The 26,982-nt window shown below is 47.7% G+C and overlaps 1 protein-coding gene across 1 annotated transcript in view; it reads right to left on the bottom strand.

Annotated features, from left to right (window-relative positions):
- Positions 1-25,091, bottom strand: part of ADGRG5 (adhesion G protein-coupled receptor G5) — a 29,018-nt gene extending 3,927 nt beyond the window's left edge. Inside the window, exons 1-10 of the mRNA XM_055552046.1 lie at positions 24,921-25,091; positions 8,433-8,534; positions 8,125-8,203; positions 7,328-7,484; positions 6,438-6,554; positions 5,659-5,775; positions 3,872-4,024; positions 3,025-3,146; positions 2,477-2,745; positions 1,267-1,384 (exon numbers count right to left, since the gene is read on the bottom strand). Of these exons, the coding sequence (XP_055408021.1) occupies positions 1,267-1,384; positions 2,477-2,745; positions 3,025-3,146; positions 3,872-4,024; positions 5,659-5,775; positions 6,438-6,554; positions 7,328-7,484; positions 8,125-8,203; positions 8,433-8,496 (1,196 nt within the window). The 5' untranslated portion in view covers positions 8,497-8,534; positions 24,921-25,091. The remainder of the gene's footprint in view (positions 1-1,266; positions 1,385-2,476; positions 2,746-3,024; positions 3,147-3,871; positions 4,025-5,658; positions 5,776-6,437; positions 6,555-7,327; positions 7,485-8,124; positions 8,204-8,432; positions 8,535-24,920) is intronic.
- Between the last annotated feature and the right edge of the window lie 1,891 nt (positions 25,092-26,982).

Here is a 26,982-nt window from a genome sequence, read left to right as displayed (position 1 = left end):
TCAGCCTTCTTTTTTTTGAACTGTGGTGTTAGAGAAGACTCTTGAGAGTCCCTTGGACTGCAAGGAGATCCAAACAGCCCATCCTAAAGGAAATCAGTCCTGAATATTCATTGGAAGGACTGATGCTGAAGCTCCAATACTTTGGCCATCTGATGTGAAGAACTGACTCATTGGAAAAGACCCAGATGCTGGGAAAAAATGAAGGCAGGAGGAGAAGGGACGACAGAGGATGAGATGGCTGGATGGCTTCACCGACACGATGGACATGAGTTTGAGTAAACTCCGGGAGTTGGTGATGGACAGGGAGGCCTGGCGTGCTGCAGTCCCTGGGGCCGCAAAGACTCGGGCACGATTGAGCGACTGAACTGAATTGAAAAGCCCCACATTGTGCCCAGAACCCTCACTTTCCGGAGGCTGGGGTGGGCAGAGGTTGGGGAGTCAGCCTGCCTGTGACCAAGTCCCACCTCTGCCTGCCCCCACTGGGTCTCCCTGGGTAGGGCTCCTCAGTTGCCTGTGCCTCAGTTTCCCCGACAGTAAAACAAGGGCTGACAATAGCACCTGCTCCCGCTGTGAGGATCAGTCAGCCCTGAGCAGGCCTGAGCTGATCTCAGTCAGGAGAGGGGAAAAGGCCACATGGCCATCTGCTGGTGATGGGTCTACAGGGAGTTATTAAGCTGTTCCTTCTATGTCGCCTGTTAGAAACATTTCATCACAAGGAAAAGATTAATGTCCTAGGGCACTGGAAGGAGGGGCAGAGTCTGTCCCTCAGAGCCCCCAAGAGACCCCCCTCTCCCCCACACACATACGCTGTGCCCGGTCCCTGGGTTGTTCCCGGCCCCCACAACACTCTCTTCTCTGACCAGGAGGGTTTGAGGGCTGGCGGTGCCATCCTACGCACGGGTTGGGGGTGGGGAGGAGCCAAGAGAGTGAGCGAAGCAAGGTGATGAGGAGAAAGGAGAGTCGGGTACAAGCTGAGCTCCACCGCAGAGCCTGAGAGCCGGAGCCGGTCTGGCCGACAGCTGCCAGGAGGCAGGTGCTTCCTAAAGTTAGCTGGCGGCGATGTAATAACTCATCCAGCGGGAGACCTTGAGGAACCAGCCGAAGGGCGAGGCAAAGCCCCCTGGAAACCAGGCCCTCTGGAAGCCGCAGCCCCCTCCCGGCCCCGCAGCCAGCGCCCCGCCCATAGGATGCCCCATCTAGAGCCCCAGGACCTAGTGACCCTGCTGCCAGAGCCAGGGAGTCTGCCGCAGCCTTGAGCAAACTCACATGGATGTGGTCTTGAAGCCCGTGCTGTTTCCGTGGCTATCGGAGAGTTGGATCTTGCAGGGTCCGTAAACTGAGCTCTTGACGGCAAGAAGGAACAGCACTAGGAAGGCCGGGACCCCTGAGGAGTAGAACAGAGGCTCAGTGTCTTGTCAGGAGATCCCAGAAATGAGCTGCTATAACAGTTCTACTGGGCAAGTAGTGGGGAAGGAAAGAGACTGCTCTGAGCCCCCAACCACTGTCAGTGTGGTCCAGACTTAGAGGAATTAGCCCGCCTGGTGGTTTTAGAGAAGGTGATCTTCCCAGGTAGTGCAGTGGTAAAGAATCTGTCTGCCAATGCAGGCGACGTGGGTTCCATCCCTGGGTCGGGAAGATCCCCTGGATAAGGAAATGGCAACCCACTCTAGTATCCTTGCCTGGGAAATCCCATGGACAGAGAAGCCTGGTGGGCTATAGTATATGGAGTCGCAAAAGAGTCGGACACAACTGAGTGCCCATGCTCACATACACGCTTAGAGAAGGCTGATACGAGTGAGGGCTCTCCGGTGGGATTATAGCTGTGGCAGTAGTGGTCCTGCTGGGAGGGTGTGGCTGGGAGGTAATTGGAGAGAGGATTTGGGAACTGGTGGAGAAGGCAATGGCACCCCACTCCAGTACTCTTGCCTGGAAAATCCCATGGACAGAGGAGCCTGGTAGGCTGCAGTCCATGCGGTCACAAAGTGTCAGACACGACTGAGCGACTTCACTTTCACTTTTCACTTTCACGCACTGGAGAAGGAAATGGCAACCCACTCCAGTATTCTTGCCTGGAGAATCCCAGGGACGGGGGAGCCTGGTGGCCTGCCATCTATGGGGTTGCACAGAGTCGGACACGACTGAAGCGACTTAGCAGCAGCAGCAGAGGAAACAATAGAGAGGCTAGGGATGCTGATGACGGTGGTACCAGAGATGGTGGTGAACACAAGGATGAGGACGGTGGTGGTGATGGAGGCTACGGTGGAGGTGATTGATGATGGTACTGGAGATGGTAATGAGAGTCGTTCTGGAGGTGGAAGTGGTGATAAGAATAGTCATGTAGGAAGTGGTGGTGGGTGTTGGCAGGGATGGTGACCATGGTCATGGCAATGGAGGAGAAAGAAAAGGACAGAGGGGACAGACACCCAAGACCTGCGGGAAGCCTCAGGAAGCAAGAGAACAGGGAGACCGTGCTTACCCCAGCCCACGGCACAGAGCTTGAGCACGTATCGGCGGATGTAGACGTTGTAGACGCGCCCGAGTAGGAGGTAGAGGTTGAAGCCTTCAATGGCCATCCAGGTGAGGCAGCTGAGCAGCGCGTAGTGCAGGGTGGCGGCCAGCACCACGCATGCTGCCCCGGGCACTGGGGGCGTGGCCAGCACAGGGCTCAGCAGGAAGGCGATGTTGAGGAGCAGCACGGAGGCATGCAGGTTCATATGGATGCGGGTTACGGAGTCACTCTGCTTCCTGCGGGTGGGAGCATGGCCTTCTGCGACCTGGATGTCACCAGGCAGCGCCGCCCCCTGGGCTCGTAGACACATAATGACCGGGACACGGGTCAAGAGGCTCGGGCAGGGACCCAACAGCAGCCACACACAATGAGGCTGGTCTCCTGCCTCCACTCCACCCCCACCCGCCTTCTGCCTTCCGGGAAAGCCCACCTGACTCTCGCGGGGCCAAGTAGAAAAGAAGGAGGCATTCTGGGCAGCAGAGGGCAGGATGCCCTGCATGAGGGCAGGGGAATACCTGGCCTGGAGGTGCAGCAAGACAGTGAGCAGCGAGGCCACGATGGAGATGCTGCAACCCACCAGGGAGATGTAGGTGAGAGGCGCCAGCAATTCTGCGGGGACAGGGGCCTGGGAGAGTTGCTGTGGGAGAAAAGGCAGGGGCAGAAGCATGGAAATGCCCTCCCCTGCCTGAATCAAAGACCTGACAAGATTTCAGCTCCAAGCCCCCGTCCCCTACAATCCCATCCGCGATCCTGACTTGAAAACAGCCGTGGCAGACACAGTGGCTTTTCAGTCTCTCAACTCCCATCTCTCCTTCCTCCCCACCTTCACTCTCTTAGGCACTGGGGTAGACCCTCCCCTGTTCCTGCTATGTGCAGTCAAGCACACCAGGCCTGGCCTATCAGAGCCCTCCCTCCTTCTTCCTACAGTGATTGGTTAAGGGATGGACATGTGACACACTCTAGGCCTATGGGACTCAGTCCCAAGATTTTGGCTGGCAGAATTGGTAAGAAACCTGAACCCTAGTAGGACCTACAACGGGAAACACTAGCAGCCATATTATTATTCCGTGGGGAGAGCCTATCTGAGAACTAAGCTAGCACAAAGCAAGCACATTGGAGAGACTGAGATAGAGTCCTGTCTTGGTAATATTGAGTCCCTGGATCAAGCCATGCCTGAAGCCTAACCCAACCTTTTAGGGAACATGAACTCATAAGTTTCTTTTTTTTTTTTTTTAACCCCCCTTTAAATCCCTTTGAGTTGGATTTCTGTCCCTTGCACCAACTTTTACCTTTCTGCTCTGTCCTAGATGTGGGGCCCTCTGCAGCTCTGACCACCCTCATCCAGACTGGATGCACACATACCATAAGAACAGCAAAGTAGGTGAGGTGGTTGCAGCGGCAGAGCACCTGGGAAGGTGTGGGCTGCTCTGTGTGACAGCCCTCAGGGCTCCAGGCCCCCCAGTGGTGCTTGCTGGCTCTCTCTTTCCAGAAGACACAGGTCACTGTGTAGCCTTCCTAAGGGGAAATGCTGGAGTTGGGTGCATCCAAGGGGTGGAGGGGAAGGCCATGGATCAGGGTCTGGAAATTGTGGGAGCCAAACATGACTCAGCTGCACCCTTGTCAACATTTTACCAGGCACCAGCTGTGCTTTGGCATCAGACAGACCCAGATTCCAGCCCCACCTCCATCCTGGACTCTGAGAGAGACCTGGGAAAGTCACAGAGGTTCTCTGAGCCTCAGTTTATTCATCTGCAAAATGGGATCATTTATACTCAAGATACAGGCTTCCCGGTTGGTGTTAGTGGCTAATGCAGGAGACATAAAAGATGCAGGTTCAATCCCTGGGTCAGGAAGATCCCCTAGAGGTGGGCATGGCAACCCACTCCAGTATTCTTGCCTGGAAAATCCCATGGACAGAGGAACCTGGCAGGCTACAGTCCATAGAGTCACAAAGAGTCGGACATGACTGAAGCAACTTAGCACGCATGCTCAAGTCACACGGAAGGTGGAGTCATCAAAGACAATGAGGATCTTGAGTACCCAGCTCTGGCCAATATAGCAGGTGCTCTATGATCAACTCTCCCACTTCCCCTCCTACCCATGGGAACAATGATGATCCAGACCCGTCCCAGTGAGGGAGAGAGTCATTTACAGACAACCCTGATGCCAAGCCGTGTGGTTGGAGAGGTAAGGGAAATGAAACAGGCACGCCATGGAAAGCCACAGAGGGAGGGGTGGAGGAGTCCTGAGAAGGGAAGGGACAACTAGGGGACTGAGGCCTTAAGGACACATCAGATTTTCTCTAAGTGGAGCAAGGACATACCAGGTGGCGGGAACTGCAGGGGCAAAAGCTCAGAAGAATGAAATGAAATGATGATGGAGAAATTGGGAGTGCAGAGCAGTTCTGATGAGATTGAGTGAAGATAGGGCCAGAGTGTAGAAGCTCTGGGCTTTGCAGGAATGCCATCAGGGCTTGTGTCCACCCAGCAGCCCTTCTTCCTTCTTTTGGCATCAACGTCTGTACTTTCCTTGAGGACCCACCCCTCTCCCAATGACAGGTCATATGAGTCCAGCCCAGTCCCTGGGCCATGTGACCGCAGCCTGGCCAGTCCACATGTTCCATCCCCCTGGGAACAGTGATGGTTCAGGGATGGACACATGATCCAACTGGACCTTTAGGATCTGTTATGGGATCCTGATTTGCACTGGCAAGAAAGAGCCCCCTGAGAAGAGGGGAAGGAGGTCCAGCACTTCAGCTGCCATCTTGCCACAGAATGAAAAGCCAAGGCAGGAAACCACTGCTGAGAAATGGAAACTGAGCCATTATGGCAGTGTATCAGCTCCTGGATCCAGCTGTACCTGAAGCAGTCTAGGGACATTTCATGTACAGGAGGCAATAAATTCCCTTTTGTGTTCAAGCTGGCTTGAGCTGCTTTTCTATCATTTGTGATTCAAAGAATCCTGACCAATGCAGTGACTAAAAGCTTCTCTCTCATTTCTTTGGCAGGAATTTTCAAAACACTTCAAATTTTAAAGCAGTTTTTTTCTAAGATAGTTCCACAGGGCTGGGTTTGCTCAAACCAATATTCAACAGGATAGCTACAAGAGGGTAGGGATGGGCTGGAAATGGGGGTGTCCCCCAACAATACCAGGCTTTGGTTGTGCCAGAAGCTGATGTTCACTGGTTCACTGAGGTTGCTCACGTATCCATGGCTCAGCTGGGCCCCCAGAACATAGTTATTGAGCAGAGATGAGTTGATGTCTTTCTGGAAGGGCAAGAGAAGAAGGGCTGACTGGAGGGAACACAAGGAGACCCTGGATGAGGTCCAAGAGCCTCCTCCCTGGATGAGAATGAGCAGCATGGCTTTCATGTGCTCAGCTGTGCCAACCTCCTAGGCTTTGCACATTGCTGCCCCTTTCACCTCCTCACAACCTCCACCCTCACTTCCCATTTGTTAAATGGATTCCAGCCTTGTACCCTCCACCTCACCCTACCCCAACTCACTTTCAAAGCCAAGCTTAAAAGGCACCTCCTCTGGAAGCCCTCCTGGATTGCTCCTTGGGAACCATCCTGACCCCACCCTGACTCATTCATCCCTTTGAATCTCTATGATTATACTTAACCTTGAGCTAAAATTAAGTCTCTAAGGTCCTGGTCTAATTGTTGAGATAGAGAGTTCTCTGAGGACAAATATCTTGTGACCTACTTGTCTGCCTCCTGTTTAGGGACACGCGCACACACAGAAGATTTCTTAAGTCTCATTTGCACATTATAATGGTGCCTTCCTACTATTCTGCTCAAACGGAGGCCCAGAGAGGGGCGCTGACTGGCTGAGGTTGCAGAAGGCCAGGAGGAGACATGGATGCCTGCAAAGCCCCCAGGAAGGGGCCAGCACCCACCCTTCATGGCCCACCAGCAGGGGCTGACCTGGAAAAAGCGGGTGCTGGAGAAGTAGATACAGATGAGACGAAGATCCCTAGAGCGGGTCCTGCAGGCATTCTGGGTCAGCTCGGCCGGGAACTGCATGGCATGCTGGGGCCGGGCCTGCAAAGGGCCAGAGACAGGCTGGGCCCCATGTCCACAGTCCTCCGGACCCACAGCAACTTCACTGTTCCCCACTCACCAGGGAGCCCTCCCGGCCTTGCCCCCAGGCACTTCCTATCTTGGAGCCTCCACCCACAGAACCCTCTCCTGCCAGGCTGCGCCTCCACCCAAACTTGCAAGATCCTAGGCCTTCCCTTCAGGCTGTTCTGGTCTTGAGCTGGGGTCTTTTCTCCCCTCAAGTGGGGCCCTGAGGATGGAACATCAGCACCCAACACCCAGGCATTCAGCAGGAATCACACCAGGGCCCTCAAAGGGGGCTACCTCACCCCAGGAACCTGCAAAAGCAGGAAATCAACCCTGAATATTCATTGGAAGGACTGATGCTGAAGCTGAAGCTCCAGTACTTTGGGCACTTGATGTGAAGAACTGATTCATTGGAAAAGACCCTGATGCTGGGAAAGATTGAAGGCAGGAGGAGAAGGGGACGAGAGGACAAGATGGTTGGATGGCATCACTGACTCAAGGGACATGAGTTTGAGCAAACTCCGGGAGACAGTGAAGGACAGGGAAGTCTGGTGTGCTGCAGCCCATGGGGTCACAAAGAGTTGGACACGAATGGGCGACTGAACAACTCACAGCTATTAAGGCAGAGTCCAAAGCCCGGACTGGTGGGAAGGTGGGTGATAGACCCTGAGGAAAGTCCAGACCTTCAACCCCTGGAGCATTTGTCGGGTAGAGGCTCTGGGTACCCTCAATCCCTGGGCATCTCTGACCTGGGGGACCTTCTCCAGAGCGGCACTGCTCAGAGAGAGGCCAGAGAAGTTGCAGTTCAGCTTGAAGGCCAGTGCCTGGATGATGTGCGTCTGCAAGGTGAGGTTGTGGCCCCCGAAGCTGGCATTGAGCAGCCTCAACTCTAGGCCATGAATGAGCCTGAGGGTTAGAGAGACAGCCAGAGCCCCGGAGTAAGGATGGAAGCAAGAGGGACCCTCCACAGCCTCCCCCATCCCACACCCCCGTCACTCCCAACTCCAAACATCTGCACACACAGTGTTCCTGGCACACCCTTACCTCTTCACCAGCCCCCGCATCTCCTTCTCCCATTAACTCTTGCTTGGGTCCCATTTTATTGCCACCTCCTCCAAGAAGCCTTCCCTGGCTGCTCCCTACTGGCTGAAATGCCCCACAGTCCCCACACTTCCCTGTTAAGTCATCAGCATTAGCCTGTCACCCTGAGCACCTAGGGTTTTGAGTCAGAGACCTTGGAGAGCCCAGTCCATTCTTGGAGCCCCTTCCCAGAAAAATGCACAGAGACCCACGATTCTGCACTGGTTTCATGGCACCCACAGCTGAGGACCCCCAACCAGACAGTAAACTCAATGAGAACAGGGGTGCGTCCATCCCACAGCTCCAGAGCTTGGTGCCTGGCACACGGTAGGTACTCAGTAAATGAGTGTTGAATAAATGAATGAGCAGTCTACACTGGAGTGACCCTGGGCCACCGAGTCAAGATACAGGCTGGGGGTGGAGGCAGAGTAGACTCTGGGCAGGCGAGGAGGGATACCCAACTCACTCAGCAAAAGATGTGCTGCTCCTGCTCCTGGCTGCCACCTCCATTCTCTCCATCCAGGACAGGGTCTCCTGGGACGCCTCTGCGAGGAGCGAGTCCAACAACCGCCTCAGCCTCTGTCTGCAGCTGTCCCCCCCAGCATCCCCCACCCCTGGCCATCCCTTGGCCTCTGGCTCTTCTGCCCCAGGCTGCTGCCCCAGGGCAGAAGTGCCCCCTTTTCAATCTCCCTTGGTTTGAGGCCACCCCCGCTTCACATCAAAGTCAGGGGTCCGGGCTAGGATGGCTCTTGCAGCTCAGGGAAGCCCTCTTACCTGCCAACCTTCTCTGAGACGCCAAGAGGCACAGGTAGAAGAAAGGGGCCCAGCAGCAATTCATGTCGTGTATCAAATCTCCTCCAGGAACTGGCTCCCACCCTGGAAAACGTGCATGTCTCGTGACCACAGTAAATGAGCCTCCTCTCACCCTAGGCATCTGGCCTATCCCTAGATTAGTAGGGCAGCATCTTACCTGATCCTCACACTCCTCCATTCCACAGATGTGGAAACCGCGGCTCACAGAGCCAGGGGCTTGCTTCAAGTGAGGCTGCCTGAAGCCAGATCTCCTTGAAACCCGAATCCTGGACCATTTTTACCAAACCCTGGCATTCAAAGCTCTGTCTGAGTCACTCCCTCCTCCCCAAAAATGGTCTCTCTGGGGGCCTCCCCAGGACTCTGACCTCACCCATGGGAAAGTTGGGAGTTGCTTGTCATTAACCCTGTCCAGCCCTGTCATTCACCCACCATGTGACTTCGGGCAAGAATCTGAACCTCTCTAATGAAACTGCCAGCAGCAGCCACTGTGGGGAATTGGAAAATTAGAAGGGAAAAAGCAAGAACAAAGAGTTTTGGGAGAAGGATAGTTTTGATGATAATCATGGATGGTCAGGGGCCACCAAGAATCACGACAGCTGGAGGACAACAGGAGAACCACTGCCTTTGTCCACAAAGAATTCCCCCAATGCCCATTTTAAAGTAGAACGTGATTCGAACATACTCTTAAGTACTGTATTCAACATTTGCTTTGAAACCTCGTCTTCCTTTTCACCTATTTTTGTGACTGCCAGAAACCATAGCAGCTGCTACTTATGAAATAAGATGTCAGGCTCAAATTTGTGAAAATAAATCCAATGATTTGGTTTTTTTAAGAAAAGAATCCTGTCCCTTTCTGCCATAATTTCCCTCAGGTTTAAAATGAATGGACCAATTTCTGCTTAAACATAGCAAATTTATGTCTGCCCCTGAAACTCCACTAAAATGAGACTGAATGGGACATCCCTGGTGGTCCAGTGGTTGAGACTCGGTGCTTCCAATGCAGGGGACAGGAGTTCCATCCCTGGTTGGGAACTAAGATCCCACATGTATAGTGAGGCCAAACATTTGTTTTAGTTAAAGGAAAAAAAGAAAACAAATTTCTAAAAACTAAAAAAACAACATGAGAGTGAATGAATAAGACAGACACAAAGCGATGAAAGACAGAACAATGGGAAAGAAGACAACAGCAGATGAGCGATATCAGTAAAACTTTGGCGGTTACAAAGCAGGTGGCTACCTGGTTTTAAAAAAATAAAAGCAGACCATGAAATGTTGAACCCAAGTGCTAGCGTCAGGGAGAAGTGAGTACAGGGGGTGTGGGGTCAGTGAGGGACAGGGAGAAGGCAGCGAGGTCAACCACGGGGGAACTTAGGAACTAGAGGCTTTGGAATCTCTGAAAGCGGGATGGAGGGTGAGGCTAAACATGGGGGGTGGGGGCTGTTGGTTGTGAATCTTTAAAAGGACCAGCTGGGTCTCCATATCTCCTCTGTCACCTGGAACATCCAGGAGCCTTCCTCACCACCTTCCCCTCCCCAACCCTGTCCCAACTCAAAGTACGTTCCCTGAGACAGTGCACCAGAGAGACTCGGAAGAGTCCCATTCTGCGGGGTGCCATTCTGGTACAGGAAAATGAAGCCATATCCCCTCTCCACTGCCTCCTCCAGTCAGCTTCCGGAAGACTGCAGCAGCCAGGTAATGATGTTCCAAGGCAGGAGAAAATTTTTCTCTGAAGAACCAATCATGCCAAGAAAATTATCCTCTAGTTACTGACATTTTGGTGCTCCTTAATATAACAGCAAAGACCAAACTTAAGGTGAAGCTTCACCAGTTACCAAGCCCTACCAGGCAATTAAGTTTTTAGTGCTCAACCAAGGATCCCTCAGTTCAGTTCAGTTCAGTCGCTCAGTCGTGTCCAACTCTTTGTGACCCCATGAATCACAGCACAGGCCTCCCTGTCCATCACCAACTCCTGGAGTTCACTCAAACTCATGTCCATCGAGTCAGTGATGCCATCCAGCCATCTCATCCTCCGTCATCCCCTTCTCCTCCTGCCCCCAATCCCTCCCAGCATCAGGGTCTTTTCCAATGAGTCAACTCTTCACATGAGGTGGCCAAAGTATTGGAGTTTCAGCTTTCGCATCAGTCCTTCCAGTGAAAACCCAGGACTGATCTCCTTTAGAATGGACTGGTTGGATCTCCTTGCAGTCCCAGAGACTCTCAAGAGTCTTCTCCAACACCACAGTTCAAAAGCATTAATTCTTCGGCGCTCAGCTTTCTTCACAGTCCAACTCTCACATCCATACGTGACCACGGGAAAAACCATAGCCTTGACTAGATGGACCTTGTTGGCAAAGTAATGTCTCTGCTTTTCAATATGCTGTCTAGGTTGGTCATAACTTTCCTTCCAAGGAGTAAGCGTCTTTTAATTTCATGGCTGCAATCACCATCTGCAGTGATTTTGGAGCCCAAAAAAATAAAGTCAGCCACTGTTTCCACTGTTTCCCCATCTATTTGCCATGAAGTGATGGGACCAGATGCCATGATCTTCGTTTTCTGAATGTTGAGCTTTAAGCCAACTTTTTCACTCTCCTTTTTCACTTTCAACAAGAGGCTTTTTAGTTCCTCTTCACTTTCTGCCATAAGGGTGGTGTCATCTGCATATCTGAGGTTATTGATATTTCTCCCAGATTTTTAAATGTACACCTTTCTCAGGAAGCTGCTGGAGGATGTGTTCCACAAAATGAGAGAGTAAATCATGAAAGAACACACAGGGTACAGGAAAACCCACCAGAAGAGATGGGAAGCTACTCCCCAGAAAATGCATGAAGAGAAGGCCCAGGTTGATGGCTGGGCAGCAGGCCTAGGGCACATCCCATCCAGAAGGAAGCAGAAGACAGTAAGTTTCCAGGAGGGACGTCTCAGTGTGTAAAAGAAAGAGGCGAATATACAGATTGTCTGACAGGTCGGAATACATAGGAAAATTATTTTGAGAAATGTCTTACAGAAAGCTTGCAAATGAAAAATAAAAAGGAAACAATTAATTTCAGGAAAACCAAGTTGTACAGGAAAGAAAACGTAATCTTGCTACACAAATTGACATAAAGTATAAGATGTTTATAGCATTATAAAAACTTTTTTTTTTTTTTTTGCTGTGTCACTCTGTGCCACATTTTAGTTCCCTGACCAGGGATTGAACCCCAGGCCCTAGCAGGGAAAGTGCCAAGTCTTAACCACTGAACTGCCAGGGAATTCCCTATATTTTTAAAATTGTATAAAAACCATATAAAAATGATTTTGACTTCCATTTATGATGTAGAGAGCCACAAGAGAACATCACTCCCATCTTGACAATGGAAAAAGCCAAATGATATACAAAACTGGTTTTTTGAGCCTGTTAGAGAACTGAAGTCACAAAATAATCAGATAAACTGGTTTCCAATGGTTGATAAGCCCTTTGAGGATGAGGTGTTTCACCTCAGTGGTTACCAAAAAAACAGATAAGAACAACTGATACCGTAATGGATTCTTTTGTTAACTCCTTATTTTATATTGGAGTATCGCCAATTAACAGTGTTGTGATAGATTCAGGTGGACAGCAAAGGGACTCAGCTATACATATACATGTATCCATTCTCCCCTAAACTTCCCTCCCATCCAGGCTGCCGCATAACACTGAGCAGAGTTCCCTGTGCTATACGGTAGGTCCTTATTGCTTATCCATTTTATTTTTTCAATCATTCAGAAATATTGTTTAATAATATTCTTATCAAAATAAAACTTACAGAAAAGTTCACAAATCATGCATCTTGGTGAATTATCACTTGGGTTTCCTGGTGGCTCAGGCAGTAAAGAATCTGCAATGCAGGAAACCTAGGCTCGATCTTTGGGTTAGGAAGATCCCCTGGAAAAGGGAATGGCAACCCACTCCAGTATTCTTGCCTAGAGAATTCCATGGACAGAGGAGCCTGGCGGGCTACAGTCCATGGGGCCGCAAAGAGTTGGACACGACTGAGCAGTTAACACACTTTATCCATTTCAAATATAGCAATGTGTACGTGTCCATCTCAAACTCCCTAACTAGCCCTTCTCCCCTTCCTTCCCCTCTGGTAACCACAAGTTCATTCCCTAACCTGTGAATCTGTTTCTGGTTTTTAAGTAAGTTCATTTGTATAATTTATTTTTAGATTCTGAATATAAGGGGTAGCATATGATCTTAGTGAATTCATAAAGGCTGAGTATGAATGAGAATGCCAGTTTAAAACCACTGAGAGCCCCAGACAAAAGGGGTGTCTATATCCACTTGACCATTTCTTCCCACAGTCCTCTGCTGGTGCTCATGAGGATGACTGGGTGGGGGGGGGTGGAGGGCAGGGACCTGAGAGGGCCCCTGTGGTGACATGCGCATGCTGAGGTTTGAGGGTGAAGCCTATATGAGCCCCAGGCCATGTGTGAGTACGTGATGGTAACTGGCTGCTGCGAGAGACAGACATCTGCGCCCTGGCATTGCCGTGATGAGACCCACATCCCTAGGTCCCTGACTCGTTATAAGGAAAAGGTCTGCTGCCTCTGGCAGAGAAGCGAAAAAAGTCCAGCAAGAGACTTTTCTGGTGGTCCAGTGGTTCAGACTCCACACTTTCAATGCAGGGGGCACAAGTTTGACCCCTGGTCAGGAAACTAAGATTCCACATGCAGCACAGTGCAGCCAAATAAAAACCACCTACCCCAGACCCTGCATGGACATTAGGCAAAAGCTATCTGCCACTGGTATGGAGTGGCAAAACCCACTAGTGCCCAGGATTTTGCACTGTTATAAAACAAGGGGCTGCTTGCTGCTGCTGCTGTGAGAAAGGCAGGAACTTCATTCACACCTAAGACACCTCCACCAATACATGGCAGGGTTTGGGCTCCATGAGGGTGAAGGAGAAGTCAGCCAGCACTGAAGAAGAGGCAGAAGTTGCCAGTCACTGAATGAGAAACGGGAAAGCTAAGAAAGCCCTGGTCGTGGGGCTCGGGCACAAGCCTAGCTAAGACTGAAACTTTGAGCAAGAGAACCAGAAATCTACTGCTTCCATCAAAAATTTTGCACCAAGTAATAAGCAACAGCTGTCTACCACTGGCAAAGGGGCCAGAACACAAAGAAAGATTCCCTCTGTGTTGCATGCATGCAAGGATGAAAGTGGAGTAGGATTACTGAGAAAATCCATGTGGGACGCAAGGGCTCACACTAAACACAGAGTAATGTCCGTCCATCACTGGAGAAATGTGATGCTCATGCTGCAGAGAAGGTACCTGCAACAACAAAACTGTAACCCAAATCGACCACAGACTAGACTGACTCAGTGAATGCCTTCTACTTAAGCCACGACATAAGAAATACCCCCACTTTTTGGGATAGGCATAATTTGGGATAGGCATAATTATAATTTACCTCACTACTGTGCTTTCACACAATGCCTTGGTATTCAGTCAAAGCTTATAACACACACATAAAATCAAGAAAAAATAAAATACTCTTTGTCAAAAGATAAAAGAGACAAGAGAAGTAGAGCCAGAGATGACCAAAATGTTAAAACTATCAGATAGGGACTTAAAGATACATGAGTATGGAAAAGCAGGTGGTGGAAAGGTATACTCCTAAGGACAGATAGGAAATTTCAGGACAGCAATGGAAACTATTAAGGAGAGACAGGTAGAAATGAAATACTCAATATCATTGATAAAGAATTTCTTCAATTGTGAAGTGAAAAAAAGTGAAAGTGTTAGTTGCTCAGTGTGTCCAACTCTTTGTGACCTCATGGGCTGTAGCCTGCTAGGCTCCTCTGTCCATGGAATTCTCCAGGCAAGAATTCTGGAGTGGATTGCCATTCCCTTTTGCAGGGGATCTTCCTGACCCAGGGATGGAACCCAGGTCTCCTGCATTGCAGGAAGATTCTTTGCCATCTGAGCCATTGAAGGCCTATTAATCAGCAAACCAGACACAGCAAAGTAATCAGTGAATTTGAAGATAGAACAATATAAATAATCTGAATTGAAACACAAAGAGTAAGAAAAGTCAAAATAAAACTCAAAACGGTAGGACAAGAGCAGATGGTCTAATAAACATGTAATTTGAGTCTCAAAAGGAAGAGAAAGAACATAGAAGAAATATTTGAAGAGATAATGGCTGAATTTTTTTCCAAAATTAGTGAAAGACAACATACTACAGATTTAAGAAGTTCTATAAAACTTAGCAGAATAAATATAAAGGAACCACACCTAGACATATCATAGTCAAACTGATGCAAAACCAAAGATTAAAAAAATCTTGAAGACAGAGAGAAAAAGAAATAATAGATACAGAAGATAAGAAATAAGAACAAGAGACTTCTCAAGAAACTATACAAACCAGAAGATAACACAACTACATATTTCAAGAAAAATGTGTTAACCTAGAATTCGATGCCCAGTGGAAATATGTTTCAAAAATGAAAATCAAATAAGGACTATTTCAGATAAGCAATGGCTTAAAAAATTCATTTCCAGCAGCTGTGCTGTGCTTAGTCGCTCAGTCGTGTCCAACTCTTTGCAGCCCCATGGACTGTAGCCCACCAGCCTCCTCTGTCCATGGGGATTCTCCAGGCAAGAGTACTGGACTGGAATGCCATGCCCTCCTCCAGGGGATCTTCCCAACCCAGGGATCAAATTCAGGTCTCCTGCATTGCGGGTGGATTCTTTACCATCTGACCCACCAGGGGAAGTTCAAGAATACTGGAGTTGGTAGCCTCTCCCTTCTTCAGAGGACCTTCCCAACCCAGGAATTGAACCAGGGTCTCCTGCATTGCAGGTGGATTCTTAACCAGGTGAGCTACCCAAAAGCCCCATTTCCAGCAGACCTGCACTAAAAGAAATATTAAAGGAAATTCTTTTGGCAGAAGAACATTTATACCAGGTGAAAACATGGACCTACACAGAGAAATGGAGTGTTGAAACTGATAAAAATATGTCAAATACAGAATGAATTTTCTCAATTTTAACATCTGTCTAATGTAAAAATGTCTAATGTAAAAATGGCAACACTATATTGTGAGGCCTTATAATACATGCATAAATTTTAATGTACCACAAAAAATAGCACTATGGCCAAAAAACCACCTATATAAGGGAAAAGTGAATAGCTTGAATTTCATCAAAAATTAAAACTTCTAATCTTTGAAGATCATTGCTAAGACAGTGAGAATACAAATTATAGACTGAGAGGAAATATTTGAAAACACAAATTTGAAAAAAAATGTGCATCTGGACTATATTGAGAATTCATAAAATTAAACAAGAAGACAAATAACCCAATTAAAAAGGCAAAAGATTTAAAGAGTCACTCAGCCAAAGAAGATACATAGATGCCAAAAAAGCGCATGAAAAGATATTCAGTATCACTAGTCATTAGGGAAAGGCAAATAAAACCACAAAGAGAAGTCACTACACACCTTCTGGTGGAGCTAAAAACAAAATGACTGGTAATATCTTGTGTTACTGAGAATATACAACAGCTGAATTCTCATGCATGGATGGAAAGAATGTAGAATGGGACAACTACTTTGAAAAAGGGCTTCCCTGGTGGCTCAGCAGTAAAGAATCTGCCTGCACTGTAGGAGTCTCAGGAGACACGGGTTCAGCCCCTGGTTTGGAAAGATCCCCCAGAGGAGGGCATGGCAACCCACTCCATTATTCTTGCTAGAAAATCCCACGGACAGAGGAGCTTGGCAGGCTACAGTCCATGGGGTCGCAAAGGGTTGGACATGACTGAAGCAACTTAGCATGCACACAGGCACTTTGAAAAATCTGAAAACTGAAAAATAAAAACCATATGATTATCTCAATAGATGCAGAGAAAGCCTTTGACAAAATTCAACATCCATTTATGATAAAAACTCTCCTGAAAGCAGGAATAGAAGGAACATACCTCAACATAATCAAAGCTATATATGACAAACCCACAGCAAACATTATCCTCAATGGTGAAAAATTGAAAGCATTTCCTCTAAAGTCAGGAACAAGACAAGGGTGCCCACTTTCACCATTACTATTCAACATAGTTTTGGAAGTTTTGGCCACAGCAATCAGAGCAGAAAAAGAAATAAAAGGAATCCAAATTGGAAAAGAAGAAGTAAAGCTCTCACTGTTTGCAGATGACATGATCCTCTACATAGAAAACCCTAAAGACTCCACCAGAAAATTACTAGAACTAATCAATGACTATAGTAAAGTTGCAGGATATAAAATCAACACACAGAAATCCCTTGCATTCCTATACACTAATAATGAGAAAACAGAAAGAGAAATTAAGGAAACAATTCCATTCACCATTGCAACGGAAAGAATAAAATACTTAGGAATATATCTACCTAAAGAAACTAAAGACCTATATATAGAAAACTATAAAACACTGGTGAAAGAAATCAAAGAGGACACTAACAGATGGAGAAATATACCATGTTCATGGATTGGAAGAATCAATATAGTGAAAATGAGTATACTACCCAAAGCAATCTATAGATTCAATGCAATCCCTATCAAGCTACCAACAGCATTCTTCACAGAGCTAGAACAAATAATTTCACAATTTGTATGGAAATACAAAAAACCTCAAATAGCCAAAGCGATCTTGAGAAAGAAGAATGGAACTGGAGGAATCAACCTACCTGACTTCAGGCTCTACTACAAAGCCACAGTTATCCAGACAGTATGGTACGGGCACAAAGACAGAAATATAGATCAATGGAACAAAATAGAAAGCCCAGAGATAAATCCACGCACATATGGACACCTTATCTTTGACAAAGGAGGCAAGAATATACAATGGATTAAAGACAATCTCTTTAACAAGTGGTGCTGGGAAATCTGGTCAACCACTTGTAAAAGAATGAAACTAGAACACTTTCTAACACCATACACAAAAATAAACTCAAAATGGATTAAAGATCTAAACGTAAGACCAGAAACTATAAAACTCCTAGAGGAGAACATAGGCAAAACACTCTCTGACATACATCACAGCAGGATCCTCTATGACCCACCTCCCAGAATATTGGAAATAAAAGCAAAAATAAACAAATGGGACCTAATTAACCTTAAAAGCTTCTGCACATCAAAGGAAACTATTAGCAAGGTGAAAAGACAGCCTTCAGAATGGGAGAAGATAATAGCAAATGAAGCAACTGACAAACAACTAATCTCGAGAATATACAAGCAACTCCTACAGCTCAACTCCAGAAAAATAAATGACCCAATCAAAAAATGGGCCAAAGAACTAAATAGACATTTCTCCAAAGAAGACATACAGATGGCTAACAAACACATGAAAAGATGCTCAACATCACTCATTATCAAAACCACTATGAGGTACCATTTCACACCAGTCAGAATGGCTGCGATCCAAAAGTCTACAAGTAGTAAATGCTGGAGAGGGTGTGGAGAAAAGGGAACCCTCTTACACTGTTGGTGGGAATGCAAACTAGTACAGCCACTATAGAGAACAGTGTGGAGATTCCTTAAAAAACTGGAAATAGAACTGCCTTATGATCCAGCAATCCCACTGCTGGGCATACACACTGAGGAAACCAGAAGGGAAAGAGACACGTGTACCCCAATGTTCATCGCAGCACTGTTTATAATAGCCAGGACATGGAAGCAACCTAGATGCCCATCAGCAGATGAATGGATAAGAAATCTATGGTACATATACACAATGGAGTATTACTCAGCCATTAAAAAGAATACATTTGAATCAGTTCTAATGAGGTGGATGAAACTGGAGCCTATTATACAGAGTGAAGTAAGCCAGAAAGAAAAACACCAATACAGTATACTAACGCATATATATGGAATTTAGAAAGATGGTAACAATAACCCTGTGTACGAGACAGCAAAAGAGACACTGATGTATAGAACAGTCTTATGGACTCTGTGAGAGAGGGAGAGGGTGGGAAGATTTGGGAGAATGGCATTGAAACATGTAAAATATCATGTATGAAACGAGTTGCCAGTCCAGGTTCGATGCACGATACTGGATGCTTGGGGCTGGTGCACTGGGACGACCCAGAGGGATGGAATGGGGAGGGAGGAGGGTGGAGGGTTCAGGATGGGGAACACATGTATACCTGTGGCGGATTCATTTTGATATTTGGCAAAACTAATACAATTATGTAAAGTTTAAAAATAAAATAAAATTAAAAAAAAATCTGAAAACAATACCAACTTCCATCAAGAGAATTCCCTGGAGGTCTAGCGGTTAGGACTCAGCGTTTTCACTGTCAAGGGCATGGGTTCAATCCTGGTTGGGAAACTAAGATCCTACAAGCTGCACAGCACAGCCAAAAAAATTGCATCCAATGGTGAAGATAAACAAACTGTGGTATATCCATGCTGTGGAACATTACTCAGCAATAAAAAAGAATGAGCCGCTGACAGAGGCAACAAATGGCTGAGTCTCAAAATCAGTATGATAAGTGAAAGAACCCAGACAAAAAGGAGTATGTATTTTATGATTCCACTTATATGATCTTCCAGAAAAGTAAAAGCTTCATGTGAGAGAACACATCCATAGTTTCCATGGGGTGGGAAAAAGGTAACTGACTATAAAAGGAACCAAAGCAACTTTTCAGGGAGATGTGCTCCACTCAATGGCTCAGCCGTATCCAACTCTTTGTGACCCCATGGACTAAAACTCACCAGGCTCATCTGTCTCTGGAATTCTCTAGGCAAGAATACTGGAGTGGGCAGCCATTCCCTTCTCCAGAGGATCTTCCCAACCCAGGGATTGAACCCGAGTCTCCTGCGTCTCCCGCCTGGGCAAGCAGGTTCTTTACCACTGAGCTACCTGGAAAGTGGGGATGGAAATACTCTATATCTGGACTGGGATAGACATGTATGTAGGACTCTATGTATTTGTCAAAACTCATCAAACTACTCTCCAAAAATGTGAGTTGAATAAATAAAATGAATCAACTAAACAAATAGAAAACTGTAGTAGGTGAAGCATCCGTCTATAAACCGAATTTTTGAGAGTCAAGCCAAAAATATAGTGAGAATATAGGGAAGAGGAAGTGGAAAGGTGTGGAGAGGATGAGAAAGCTAACCTTCCTCCTTCACGGAGGGAGAAAGTCACCAGAAAAGCCCCACAGAGTTCCAGGAAGGGAGAACCACAGAACTCAAACACCTGTTTGATGGTAACGGCAGAGAGAAGTAGTTAAGAGCATGACCTTTAATTTTGTTTTCTTTCTTCTTTTAAATCTTTTGGCCGTACCACTTGGCCTGTGGGATCCTAGTTCCCCAGGGATCAAACCTGTGCACCCTGATGGAAGTGCAGTCTTAACCACTGGACTGCCAGGGATGTCCCCATGACTTTTAAGTTTTTCACCATTGGATTTGCAAATGTGGTATCACCCAGTGAGAGACAAGCACACCCCACTCCCCATGAGAGTGTCAAGAGTTCAGCCTTTTCAAGAGAATCATTTGACAACACACACTTTTCATTCTGAATAGCCTCTGATCCAGGAAACTCATTTTTGTGAATTTATCCTATGGAAATAAGAGGGCAAGCCAGGTAAAATACATAGAAAAGTATTTATAATACCATTGTTAATCATAAAAAAGCAAAAAAACTATGTAAATGTTATTCCTCAATAGAGGAATAGTTACAAAAATTATAGTCCAATGCCACTCTGGAAAAGTTTGGTAATATATTATAAAACTAAACGTACCATATGACCCAGCGATCACACTTTTGGGCATTTAACCCAGAGAAATCAAAACTCATGTTCGCACCAAAGCCTGCATAGGAGGCCTTATTCACCATAGCCTCAAACTGGAAGCAATCCCAATGTGCCTTCAATGAGTGAATGGTTAAACAAGCTCAGCTCAGCAATTAGAAAAATATATTGACACACAACTTGGATGGGTTGCTAGGCAGTCATGCTGGGGGTGCGGGGGAAGCCAGTCTAAAAATGCTGCATATTCTATAATTTGATTTATTTGACATCCTTGAAATAAAAAAAATTACAGAGATGGAGAACAGATTAGTAGTTGTCAGTGGTTTAGGGACTGGCGATGTTTCTAAGAAGCCTTGTGGTAACAGGAAGTTTTGTACCTTCCTTGTTATACAAGAATCTACACTTCATAAAACTGCATAGAATTAAACACACATACACCTACACACACCCACGTCAGTGTATAAAAGCTGATGAAATCTGAATAAAGGTTGTGAATTGTACCAAAATCAATTTCCTGGCTCTGATGTTGTACCTTAGGTATGAAAAATGTTACCATGGAATAAGACTGGGTGAAATGTACACAAAAATTTTTGTGTACATTTTTTGCAACTTCTTGCTAATTTATCACTTTTTCAAAACTGAAAGTTAAATATAGTACAACGGATCGCCATTTCATTACTAAGAATTGTGATGTAAACAGCCGCGTAGAAGAGGAGCACAGGATGTCACTGAGTGGAATACCATGCCTGCTGCTCATTTGCAATCCCATGGACTGCAGCCCACCAGGCTCCTCTGTTCATGGAATTCCCCAGGAAAGAATACTGGAGAGGGTTGCCATTTCCTTCTCCTGGGGATCTTCCCAACCCAAGGATAGAACGCCCAACTCCTGTGTCTCCTGCATTGGCAGGGGATTCTTAACCACTGTGCCACTTGGGAAGCCCATTGAATGGAAAGGACAGGTTAAAAATAGCTTGTGTAACATAATCACTGTGGTATTTGAACTTTTCCACTGCGGTATTTGAACTGTGGTGTTGGAGAAGACTCTTGAGAGTACCTTGGACAGCAAGGAGATCCAACCAGTCCATGCTAAAGGAGATCAGTCCTGAATATTTATTGGAAGGACTGATGCTGACGCTGAAACTCCAATACCTCCAGGTGTTATTAACACCTGCCTTATTTGCTGCATGTGCAACTTCATTATCTGCCCATTTTTGTATTGGGTTAGACTTTTCCTTATCAACTTCTAGAAACTCTTTACATAATAGGAAAATTAGCTCTTTGTCTATTATATGAGTTGCAAATATCTTTCCTTGTTTGTCATTTGCCTTTTGACATTATATATGGTCTCTTTCTTTTTTTTGCCAGGTAGCTTTCTTTATTTAATATAAAAATTTTCTATAATAAAAATTACCGGTGTTTTCTCTTTGGGCTTCTGGATTTTGAGTTTTAGGTAGAAAGACCTTCCCCATTCCAACATCATAAAGGAATCTGCCTAAGATTCTTCTAATACTTTTAAGGTTTCATTTTTTTATATTGGAATCCCCAGTCCATTTGTGTTGATCCTAGAGTATGCAATATGGATTCAAATTTTTTCCTGGTGGTTACCCATTTGTCTTAACACTATTTTTTTGGCTGCATCATGTGACTTGACTTGTATGATCTTAATTCCCCAACCTATGCCCCTGCAGTGGAAGCACAGAGTCCTAACCACTGGACCCCTGGGGAATTCCCTTAATGCTCTATATTAATATGTATGTTTATTTTTATTTTAAAAGAGAATAAAGACTATGGAGTCAGAGTGTTGGGTTCTTATTTGTTTGGCTATTAGGTTAGTATTTGAGTTTTAGGTAGAAAGACCTTCCCCATTCCAGCATTATAAAGGAATTCTCCTAAGTTCCTGCTAATACTAATACTTTTAATGTTTCATTTTTTAATTTTCATTTGGGCAATTCACTTACCCTCTCAGAACCTCAGAGATCGAAAGAAATGATTTAGGAGGGCAAAGGAAACCACTGAATAAGATCATCTGGAATATTTCTGGTGAGAAAACTGAGACTCCAAGAATGCAGAAAAGATTCCCTTGGGGGTACAGATGGGGAAAATGAGGCTCAGCCAGTGGTGTGGACTTGACCTCCAGGGTCTGGACCCTAAGACTGGGTCCCCAGGCCCTTGGCCATGCTGCTGCCAGACAGACACAGGGGGAAGAGGAGTTTAATCCCCCCACCCAGCTGGGGAAATTAAGGCCAAAGCAGAAGTGATCCCTCCCCCAAGCAACCAAATAGAAGCTATGGTTTCCATCCCCTTTCCCAGGAGCAAACCACAGTCTTCACTTCTGCTTGCAACCTCCAACATCCCCCTCCCCATCCTTTCAGAGAGACCACCACTCACCATTACCCCACACCCTCAGCCATCTCATTCTCATTCAGCCATCTCAAATAGCGCAATTCACTATTTGAAGCCTTATAGGATATAGGAGGGGGCTTCCCAGGTGGCGCCAGTGGTAAAGAACACACCTGCCAATGCAGGAGACTCAGGTTCGATCCCTAGGAGGGGAAGATACCCTAGAGGAAGGCATGGCAACCCACTCCAGTATCCTTGCCTGGAGAATCCCATGGACAGAGGAGCCTGCTGGGCTACTGTCTATAAGTTTGCACAGAGTTAAACAAGACTGAAGCAACTTAGCACACAGCACAGGAAACAGGACCCCCTTATCTGACTCCCAGGAAGGTTTCACTTGACAGTGGCAAAACTGAATACCACACAAGAATTTGCCTGGCGTTCTTCAGCAGGCCAGTGGGCAAGCTGAAACACAAACCCAGACTCCAAGTCAAGTGCTCTCCCCTGAGATATGCTGCAGCTTCCAAAAGGTGGCCGGGAGGCTGAGTTGCTACCAGGAAGAGCAAAACCCTAATCAGGTCAACAGAACATGAGGGGACAAGTGGCACGCAGAGCAGAGCCTTTGGGAGATGTAAATTCTATAACTAGTTCCGTTTTCAGCTCCTGAGCTGTGAAGTTAGGCAAGGAACTTGACCTTTCTGTGCTGCACGTTTTCTCAATGGTAAAATGAGGCTAAGGTCATCTATTTCCTAGGGTGTGCATGCTAAGTTGCTTCAGTCATGTCCAACTCTTTGAGACCCTGTGGACTGTAGCCTACTCTCAGTCCATGGGATTCTCCAGGCAAGAATATTGGAGTGGATTGCCTATGCCCTCCTCCAGGGGATCTTCCCGACCCAGGGATTGAATCCACGTCTCTTATGTCTCCTGCGTTGGCAGGCAAGTTCTTTACTTCTGGCACCACCTGAGAAGCACATTTCCCAGAGACAGAGACTCAACCATATCCATGATCTGCACTCCTGGGAATCTGAGGCTCTGACCCAGATTCCCAGCCAGGAATACACTGAGCAGGAGAACCCCTGCCTTCCTCTCCCTCTCCAGAGCTGGCTGTGTACCACCCTCTCCCCAACAGTACTAGAGCCCACTGGGCCAGTGTGCTCCTGGGTAGGGCCCCACGTGCTCCTCCCAACAGCTGCTCCTGCCAACCACAGACTGGAATTCCCACCTCCGCCTCCCCCATGGCCTGGGTGAAAGTGAACCTGTGGTCTCTGCAGGGAAGTCCTGACAGGTGCTATTATTTCCCAAAAGGAGGTCCCACGAGGGCTCAACAGGGGGGTCTATGACTCAATCAGATCCAGAGCCTTTGCCTGGAACACACTGTCCCAGGCTCTAGTCCAGGGCACTCAGAGGAACTGCACCTGCTCTGATCTGCCCAACATCAACTCTGTGCCAGCCCCTCACCCTGTCACCTGAGATGCAGGCTACTGGACTAGCCCCATTTTACAGATGAGGAAACTGAGGTCCAGAAAAGCAAAGTTCAATAACAGGCCACAAAGCGGGTAAGGGGAGTAAAGGTTTGAACCCAGAGCCTAACTACTCCTTAATTGAATTATCTATTTTTCAAAAACATAGATCTCAACAAAAAGATACTCATGTATAACACAGGGAACTATATTCAAAATCCTATGATAACCCATCTTGGGAACTTCCCTGATGGTCCGCTGGTTAAGAATCCGCCTGCCAATGCAGGGGACACAGGTTTGATTCCTGGCCCAGGAAGATCCCACATGCCTGGGGGTCAACTGAGCTGGCATATGGCAATGACTGAAACCCATGCGTCCCAGAGCCCATGCTCTCCAACAAGGGAAGTCACGGCCGTGAGAAACCCACGTACCACACCCAGAGTAGCCCCTGCTCACTTCAACTAGAGAAAGCCCATGCGCAGCCAAAACCTAACTGATTAATTAATTAATTAACTTTTAAAAACCATAATGGAAAAGAATATTTGAAAAAGAATGCATATATACCTGTAATGGAATCACTTTGCTGTACAACAGAAGTTAACACGATATTGTAAATCAAATATACTTCAAGTTAAAAAAAAAAAAAGAAATATATCCCCACCACCACTGGAAAACAAAAGAAAACCAAAAACATAGATCACTACAGTCCTGAGATTAGGAGTTGCCATCAGAGGCCCAGGAACCGGTGAAGGGAAGGCAGGTGAGCCCCACCTTGCTGCTCCGGGGATGTCACCAGCCCAACAACCACCCAGGCAGGGGTGCGCCCAGTGCCTGCTGGGGACCCAAGGGTCAGGACAAAGTCTAGGAAGAGCAGGGCAAGGAGAGACTCAGACAGAGGGGCTGACCTGTGCGGCTACTGCTGTCTTGCTGCCCGCCGCTGCCTTCTGCAGGAAGAAGGGGAAGTTGGGAACCTCTGTGCTGCGGGCAGGCGGCCTCTGCTCATTCACCCAACTCCGGCACAGCGCACGCTCCCTGCACTTCTTCTTTCTCTAGAAGAAGCCTGTTTGTTGCGTCCGGAGCTGACAGCCACGCCCAGCTCACCCTTTGATAGCAAACCCCTCAGAGCCTGCAGCATTTCCTAGAGGCAGCTGTACATTTGCAGAGATACTGGGTGTCAGTGGAGAGAGAGAGAGGAGGCCAATGTTGGGGGCACCCTTCAGGGTTCAAGACCCACTTGGCTCTGAACCCTCGGGCCAGAGATGAGGGCTCTCTGGGTCTCAGTTTCCCCAGGAGTAGGAAAAGGAGAATGATCCCTGCCTGAGCCAAGGATCGATGAGGCGGATGATGGTAAAGACCTCAGGCAGGCACAGGGTCACGCTGCCTGGGTTCCAACCCCAGGCCCACCATTTCCTGGCTGGGTAACTAGGCTCAAGTGATGGAAACTCTCTGAGCCTCAGTTTCCCCTCTGCACAATGGAGACAGTGACAGTACCACTTCGTGGGGTCATGTGGGGCTTATCAAGGGTAGTGCTGCAGAGTCCCTGGAATGTTCGTGAAGCCCTGGGGTGCCTGGGGCCTGGGGGTGCGGGGGGAGGACAAAAGCCTGACCCAGAGTTACCCAGTCCAGAGCCCTCTGGAGAAAGGCCTCACTGAGAGTACAGATCAGAAGACACGGCCAGAACTGGGGGGCTGGAAATGTGGCCAGCTGCTCCTTGAGCCAGGGGTCTGGACAAGCCTGTCCGACATCTGCTGCTTCCTCCGCAGAGCCCTGAGCAACAGGAAGAAGTGTTGGTGTGTCAGAGAGAAGACAGGGTGCTCTCTCTTGCCAGGGGCCCAGCCGGACTCCCTGGGAAAATTCTGACTCAGGAATGAGCTTTTCTACCCCCAGGGATGAATTAGGGATGCAGCTACAGAGAGAAACAGGCAGGTCCCAACACGGTCTCCCTCCTCTCTGCCCCTACGCTGGGGCCCCTGCGGCCTCCGCCAAGCACAGCTCATAGGTAGTTCAGGTGGACTTGGTGGGAGGAAGGAAGGGAGCTGCTCCTTGCAGGACAGGGAGACTTCAGGGAGGCGCAGACCCACATGTGCAGGCTCCCACCCCAGCTGCAGGGCAGTGACTCTGCAGGGACACCTGTATGCTTGATCCCTTGGCCACGTTCCTGCTGGGTGACTCGGACAAATTCTTGCCCTCCTCCGCACTTTGGTTTTCTGTGGCCGTGACCCAGCCCTTGACCTCTAGGCTCTTCCTTTCTTTCTGAGTTCTCCTGGCCACGTCTAGGGTTGCATCCCCAGCAGCTGCTCTCAGGGCCCAGGAGGAAGCTCTGTTCACCCCAAAAGCCCCTTTATTTTTCATCTTGGATCTGGGCCTGCCTCACTACACCCTGCCTTTTGGGGGTGCTGGTTACATAGCCCTGCACTCCAGATTCTGGAACTCACTGCCAAGACACACCCCCAGCTCAAGGAGCCGGCAGTGGCTCCCGTTGCCTTTGTTGTCTAGCCCCAATCAGTCACTACTTCCACCCAGTTCGGGATGTGTTTGCCGTTGTTGTAGTTTAATTGCTCAGTCGTGTCCGACTCTTTGCAACCCCGTGGACTGCAGCACACCAGGTTTCCCCGTCCTTGCCATCTCCCGGAGTTTGCTCGAACTCGTGTCCAGTGAGTCGGTGATGGTATCCAGCCATTTCATCTTCTGCTGCCCTCTTCTCCTGCTCTCAATCTTTCCCAGCATCAGGGTCTTTTCCAGTGAGTTGGCTCCTCGCATCAGGTGGCCAAAGTATTGGAGCTTCAGCTTATTCATCCCAGTCTCCCTGCTCTTATCCTGCTATGACACACACACACATACCAGGGCACACCAGCTCCTCTTCATCCATTAGGGCCCATCTCAAGTCCTGCCTACTCTAGGAAGCCTTCCCTACTTCCAGTTCCCCTATGGAACATTCCAGATGCTTCTACTTTGGGAGGCATGCCT

Source organism: Bubalus kerabau, chromosome 17 (assembly GCF_029407905.1).
Source record: "Bubalus kerabau isolate K-KA32 ecotype Philippines breed swamp buffalo chromosome 17, PCC_UOA_SB_1v2, whole genome shotgun sequence".
NCBI lineage: Eukaryota > Metazoa > Chordata > Mammalia > Artiodactyla > Bovidae > Bubalus > Bubalus kerabau.
Note: the sequence above shows the minus strand (reverse complement) of the source record. Positions and strands in the feature narration are given on the sequence as shown.